General features: G+C 48.9%; 1 protein-coding gene across 1 annotated transcript in view; it reads right to left on the bottom strand.

The window, feature by feature from the left end:
* Positions 1-6132, bottom strand: part of adam11 (ADAM metallopeptidase domain 11) — a gene marked incomplete at both ends in the record, with an annotated part of 22041 nt that extends 15909 nt beyond the window's left edge. Inside the window, 4 exon segments of the mRNA XM_084448426.1 lie at positions 685-770; positions 1602-1678; positions 5464-5651; positions 6075-6132. Of these exon segments, the coding sequence (XP_084304552.1) occupies positions 685-770; positions 1602-1678; positions 5464-5651; positions 6075-6132 (409 nt within the window).
* Between the last annotated feature and the right edge of the window lie 1368 nt (positions 6133-7500).

Genomic DNA, 7500 nt, shown 5'->3' on the forward strand with positions numbered 1-7500 from the left:
TTTCCCTCCCTCTCTCTCTCCCTCCCTCTCTCCTCTCTCTCTCTCTCCCTCCCTCTCTCCCTCTAGGTCTTCTTTCGTTCCCTATGCTGCCAAGAACTTAATGACAGCGCTGAGCCAACTCGTTGCCATGGGAACAGTCCATGACCAGAGTTGAGAATGAGAGAGGGAGGGGGGGGGGGGCGGAGGGGCAGTTAGTAACACGTTTATTACAATGAAAGGAGAGAAGAAAGAGCCCTCCCGCTCGCCTCTCTGTTCTGGGCAGGAGGAGACGTTCCTTTGGTCCGTCGTCACGATCACATCAAACACGGAGGATCATGTTCATTCATCAGCGCACAATAGTTGTCTCATAAAAGCAGAATGTCAACGCTTTGACTGTAGCGAAGCGCAAAAAAAAGATATCTATACTGAGCAAAAAGGATATAGAGTGTGTCTCTTTCTTTTTCATACACACACACACACACACACACATTCAATAGGCCAGTCTCCCCATCCAGGATTCCTAACCGCGGCGATTTGTGACTCGTTTTTTTTTTATTCTCGTCTCATAAAAGCAGAATGTCAACGCTTTGACTGCGGCAAAGCGCCCCAAAAAGATATCTATACTGAGCAAAAAGGATATAGAGTGCCTCTTTCTTTTTCACACACACACACATTCAAAAAAATGCATACACCCCCACGCCAAACCACACAATTGCAATCTTACCGCAGATTGTGAGGGTTGGCCGTCTTGGTCAAAGTGCCGCTCCACATATTCTGAAGACAAGAGGTGACTGCACAGAGCAGAATGAAACACAGAGTCAAATAAACTACATTTGGAACCAAGCCTTCCCCACAAGGCCCTGTCTTCAAGATGAGGAGGGGTGTACGTGCAGAACGCCAAGTAGATATGCACCCTGGTGTGAAGAACGTTGTATTTACAGTTCAGCGTGTGTGTATGGGGATGGCCCGGTCTATTACAGTATGGATAAAAGTATGTGTATGTGGTTTATCACTGTGCTTCTGTGAGGCAGGGTGGAGAGGTGGTGAGGGTGGTGAGGGGGGTGTGGGGGGTGAGGAGGGTGAGGGTGGAGAGGGGGTGAGGGGATGTTCGGCCCTGGAAGATCATGAATAATACAGGTCTAATAATGCAGACCACTCTCACTCCCCTCTCCTGGTCCTGGGTGGGCGAGCAATGGCTGCTCCACTCAGTGTGTGTGAGAGAGAGAGAGAGAGAGAGAGAGAGAGAGAGAGAGAGAGAGAGAGAGAGAGATAGAGAGAGAGAGAGAAAGAAAGAAAGAAAGAAAGAGAGAAAGAAAGAAAGAAAGAGAGAGAAAGAAAGAAAGAGAGAGAAGGAGAGAGAAAGAGAAAGAAAGAAAGAAAGAGAGAGAGAGAGAAAGAAAGAAAGAAAGAAAGACCTGGTCACTTAGCATCATGCAGCGCTAGGTGTGTTTGCTAACGGAAGCCGTTATGGAGGCGCGTTAACGCAGATGTCTGTGCTGATGACATAAACACATACTGAGGGAAACATGTACCGTATGTCAAACTAATGCATATGGAAATCAAAATGGAGAAGATGACAATGGCGCTATCTGATTGGTCAGATGACTGCAGGTTGTACTGACTGGTTGAGCTCCAGGTCCAGGATGAAGGTGTGTCCGAAGGCCTCCACCTGGAAACAGCTCCGCGCCAAATGGACCGGCTGGAAGAGGAAGAGGATGGTGAGAGGAAGACTGCCCTGTGATCGTTACTGCTCTGAGGCAGGTAGGCGGTTATTAACAGCGTGTTCAGGTAGGCCTGTATGGTTATTAACAGCATGTTCAGGTAGGTCTGTATGGTTATTAACAGCATGTTCAGGTAGGTCTGTATGGTTATTAACAGTGTGTTCAGGCAGGCCTGTATGGTTATTAACAGCATGTTCAGGCAGGCCTGTATGGTTATTAACAGCATGTTCAGGCAGGCCTGTATGGTTATTAACAGCATGTTCAGGTAGGTCTGTATGGTTATTAACAGTGTGTTCAGGTAGGCCTGTATGGTTATTAACAGCGTGTTCAGGCAGGCCTGTATGGTTATTAACAGTGTGTTCAGGCAGGCCTGTATGGTTATTAACAGCATGTTCAGGCAGGCCTGTATGGTTATTAACAGTGTGTTCAGGTAGGCCTGTATGGTTATTAACAGTGTGTTCAGGTAGGCCTGTATGGTTATTAACAGTGTGTTCAGGCAGGCCTGTATGGTTATTAACAGCATGTTCAGGCAGGCCTGTATGGTTATTAACAGTGTGTTCAGGCAGGCCTGTATGGTTATTAACAGCATGTTCAGGCAGGCCTGTATGGTTATTAACAGCGTGTTCAGGTAGGTCTGTATGGTTATTAACAGTGTGTTCAGGCAGGCCTGTATGGTTATTAACAGCGTGTTCAGGCAGGCCTGTATGGTTATTAACAGCGTGTTCAGGTAGGTCTGTATGGTTATTAACAGCATGTTCAGGTAGGTCTGTATGGTTATTAACAGTGTGTTCAGGTAGGTCTGTATGGTTATTAACAGCGTGTTCAGGCAGGTCTGTATGGTTATTAACAGCGTGTTCAGGCAGGCCTGTATGGTTATTAACAGTGTGTTCAGGTAGGTCTGTATGGTTATTAACAGCGTGTTCAGGCAGGCCTGTATGGTTATTAACAGCGTGTTCAGGTAGGTCTGTATGGTTATTAACAGCGTGTTCAGGTAGGTCTGTATGGTTATTAACAGCGTGTTCAGGCAGGCCTGTATGGTTATTAACAGCGTGTTCAGGTAGGCCTGTATGGTTATTAACAGCATGCTTTAGTTAATCCAATGATGTTAGATCAGGAATTATTTCAAGGAGGAGGGGGGGGGGGGGGGTGTAGCAATGGCACAAATAAATTCCACAGAACCAGGAAATAATATTCCACAGAACCAGGAAGTGAGGAAGGACAGCCTTTACTCTCGATTTATTCCTTCAAAGGGATATCGAGGCCCGCGTGAATTAACTTCCAAAAGCAGTTCAGTAGATTAATGTAAGTGATAAAACGTTGATTGACAGACTGCTATTCCAGAAGGTCTGTCTGTGGCCATCCAAGAACTGAGTTTGATCTCCCTGAGAGAGACGTATAGGGGGGGGGTTGGAAATCCATCTACATTAGCAGGCATCAAGTCCCCTGTGGACAACAGCCAGATCCCTGAGACGTACAGCGAGGGAAGAAGAACGGTGGCTCGTGTGTCCAAAAAGCACCAACGGGGCCGGCGCTGGTCGACCTCAGCGCTCAGTCAGTCAGAGCGCGGGAGACAGGCGGCCATGAATCACCGGCTCTCCAGTTACACAACTCTACTGGACCCTGCTGAGGTCTACACACTAGTCACTGCACTAAAGTTTGGTTGGGCGGGAGAGGGAGAGACAGAGGGATAGAGAAAGAGAGAGAGAGAGAAAGAGGGAGAGAGAGAGTGAGGGAGAGACAGAGAAATAGAGAGAGAGAGAGTGAGAGAGATAGAGAAATAGAGAGTGAGAGAGAGATAGAGAAAGAGAGAGTGAGAGAGAGATAGAGAAAGAGAGAGAGAAAGAAGGAGCGAGAGAGAGAGGGAGAGAGATAGTGTGTGTGTGTGAGAGAGAGAGAAATAGAGAGAGAGAGAGAAAGAGTGAGAGAGAGAGATAGTGTGTGAGAGAGCGAGAGAGAGAGCGAGAGAGAGAGAGATAGAGAAATAGAGAGAGTAAGAGAGAGATAGAGAAAGAGAGAGAGAGAGAGAAAGAAGGAGTGAGAGAGTGAGAGGGAGAGAGATAGTGTGAGAGAGAGAGAGAGAGAGACAGAGAGAGACAGAGAGAGAGAGAGACTGAGAGAGAGAGAGAGAGAGAGAGAGAGAGAGAGAGAGAGAGAGAGTGAGAGAGAACTGTTCAACATAATGTGGGTCAGTCCACCGAAATGTAAAAAATCCTATGCTGGGTAAAGTCTGTTAACACCAGGATCCGGATATTAACTTTCCATCTATGTGTTCACTCAATCACAGCGATGATTTAAGGCAGGCTTTGGCTATGATGCCATAATATAACAGATGTGGTTTTGAATGCCAAAAGGACCACTTCAAGAGACGAGATCTGATCTGAGGTCAGACATTCTGCATGACTGAGAACTTCCTGCTGAACGCTGGCCCCCGGTGCTGAACGCTGCCCCCCCCCCCCCCCACACACACACACACCAGCAGTGAGAGAGTCAGGATGGAGACAGAGACAGAGAGAACAGGGTAAAGTGCTCGAGAGTCTCGGGCCCCTGCGATACTTCTCACACAAGCACATTTGATAATGGATGAGGACGTACTTCGACAGACCGTTGAATAATGGACGACTCCGGAGCTCGCCACGGCGGGGATGATGACGGGCGTGATATCTGAATATTTCAGCGAGAGCTTCGCTTTATCGTGAAAGACGGCGGCTTAATAACGCCGAAAAAAGCACACTCTCCCCGAGCCCTGCGTTGAGTGTATTGCGTAAAAAGCAACTGTCGAAGTGGATTCCCCGGTGTTCAGTGGGTTCACTGGTGTTCAGTGGGTTCCCCGTTGTTCAGTGGGTTCCCCGGTGTTCAGTGGGTTCCCCGTTGTTCAGTGGGTTCCCCGGTGTTCAGTGGGTTCCCCTGGTGTTCAGTGGGTTCCCTGGTGTTCAGTGGGTTCCCCGGTGTTCAGTGGGTTCCCCTGGTGTTCAGTGGGTTCCCCTGGTGTTCAGTGGGTTCCCCGGTGTTCAGTGGGTTCTCCGGTGTTCAGTGGGTTCCCTGGTGTTCAGTGGGTTCCCCGGTGTTCAGTGGGTTCCCCTGGTGTTCAGTGGGTTCCCTGGTGTTCAGTGGGTTCCCCGGTGTTCAGTGGGTTCCCCTGGTGTTCAGTGGGTTCCCCGGTGTTCAGTGGGTTCCCCTGGTGTTCAGTGGGTTCCCTGGTGTTCAGTGGGTTCCCCGGTGTTCAGTGGGTTCCCCTGGTGTTCAATGGGTTCCCCGGTGTTCAGTGGGTTCTCCGGTGTTCAGTGGGTTCCCTCGTGTTCAGTGGGTTCCCCGGTGTTCAGTGGGTTCCCCTGGTGTTCAGTTGGTTCCCTGGTGTTCAGTAGGAGAGGTCAGTCCCCCTATCGGTCTATGAGCACTGCAGACTGAACCACAAACGTTCAGGCACAGTGTGGATGAGATCCTGGAGCCCGAGGCGCTGGTCTGGTCCAGATCTCTTTTGGGTCAGTGAGTTCGGAGGTTGGGTTGCCATATAGGATTTGCGCAATCTCTATTACATCTGAGGGTGACGCAAGATGTCCTACAACATCCTCCATAAAATAATAATATATGATGGATGTCACTGGGGATACATCCGTTCTTTAACCAAGAGAAACGGTTATTTAAAAGTGGGTCAGAGGAAGATTCACTAGCTCATAAATCAAAAGTAGAACTGGGAGAGAAAAAAAATCTCACACAAAATTGGTACATGTGCTTTATGGATGGAAGTCTGCATCCCTTTACTTACAGAGCTGCCTCTGGTGCTGCGATCCTTCGCCCTGGTGTCCAAATAGCCGTGGGCCATTTCTTCCTCCGACTCGATCTGCTGCACCAGTCGCTTCGGATATGTGACCTCGGCCGCGGAGTCGCTGTCTCCCCGCGGCACCGTGAACCAGTCCCGCCCCCTCGCATCCCGCACCGGAGACCTGCCCCCTCCTGCAACACGGGGACGGGGAGAAGAGTTGGGTTCTGTGTACCACCTGGCCTTAATCTAATATTAATTAAGATACGACACTAGATATGACATAAATGTGTTTTAATATGATATGATTCGTTGTTACATTGGTACCGCCACAGGCATGAAGGCGCCGTGCGGAAACCTGGGAAATGTAGGCTACGATAGTCGATGCGGTGAAAATGTGTTGATGCAGCAAAACTGCAGCATCGCTTCTGACGGGAGAGGAAGGTTGGACTACGGATTTGGGCACGAGCAACCACAACAATATAGATGTAGGCTACAGAAGAAAAAGTGATTGCAGGCACAAAATTCGGGGATGCGTCTGCGATAGGGGGGGGTGAGGGGGAAGTTGGACAAGGGTGCTCGCCTTCTCCGCTCGCCTGTACCCATCCCCTTCTTACCTGACACGGCAAGCCTCTCGCCCACTGCAGCAAAGACCAAGCACCACACCGCCAGCATAATCTTCACATATTCCTTCGGATTAACATCGAGAGCGTTAAAATGGCAAAGCTGCAGATCAATAAAAAAAACGACGCGTAGCAGATTGTAGAGAAAAAAACAGCACCGAACCTACTAAACAGCTGACGAGCGTCCTCTCATCTCCCCTCTCGGCATTGGCCCAGAACTGTCTCTTCAACAGTAGCCTACGGTGAACATTTCAATTAGCATAGATATAAAATAATATCCTAATTCAGCGCAGTCGATCAATAACCTAGCCTACTGATCAGATGGAATAAGCCCAATTTGTGCAATGGGGGAATGTGTTGCACGCATGATTCCTGACTATGCGCGTGTGTGTGAGAATGTGTGTGCGCGCGCGTGTGTGTGTGTCTGCGAATCTGCGTTATGCGGAAACAGTGGATAGAAAGAACCGAATTGCGCTGGTTCTGCGGTGATGGGGACACGTGGGACGGCGAGACCCTCCCTCGTCTCTCTCCAAACATCCTCCCGTTGCCATGCAGTGAGTGATGCGCGAGAATGCGACAACCTGGATTAATTAGTTACGGAATTAGCGGCCACAGAAAAGTAGCTACCCCAACTTCCCTGAGCAGTAATACATTAAAACCCTGCTGGCTGCACCAATGCAGTCCAGGAATTATGCTCTTCATAAATTGGTCATCACATTTTGCCCCTGATTTTGATTGTAGGCTAGACTGCATGAATTGCACAGAGCCAATATGTGATGACTAGTCTACACAGACAATTAGCCTACGAGGGTACTTTCAAACACCTCCCTCATTGGATGGAAAGAATCGGCTGAACTGCCCCCCCCCTCTGTAATGATATGAAGGCATCCTGAACCGCTGTGTTGTTACTCCTACGTCACACAGACAGTAGACAAGAGATTCTGTGACGTAGTCTATTCCATTCCCAACCGCTTGTATAAATGGATCCTAACGGTAGAGATCAGACAGAGAGGATGTCCGGTGTCTCAGAATGGGATCTCTTGGCTGCATATCCTACTAACGGAGGCTCATTCCCAGATAGCAAGCGGATCTGGGCCATATACAGGCCAGATCTGGCACTTGTGGCTTAGTTCCGGCCCATATATGGCCCAGAATCACTACACATCCGCTTGCTATCTGGGTTGTGATGGCCCTCTATGAATATTTAATCCCCCGTCTGAGTAACAAGGACGTCTGTCCTAGACCGGGAGAGACCGTCAGTACAGTAGCCTACTATTCACAGTAACAACCACCAATTAAAGGACAATGCTCGTTTTTGACAACCTGGACCTTATTTACGACATATTATAAGACGTTTGACTCACCGAGATCACTTTGGTGTAGTTCGGAGGCCTGTAGAAGAAATTTAAAATCCAGCGTG

The sequence above is a fragment of the Borostomias antarcticus genome, assembly GCF_949987555.1.
Source record: "Borostomias antarcticus genome assembly, chromosome: 14".
Taxonomy (NCBI): domain Eukaryota; kingdom Metazoa; phylum Chordata; class Actinopteri; order Stomiiformes; family Stomiidae; genus Borostomias; species Borostomias antarcticus.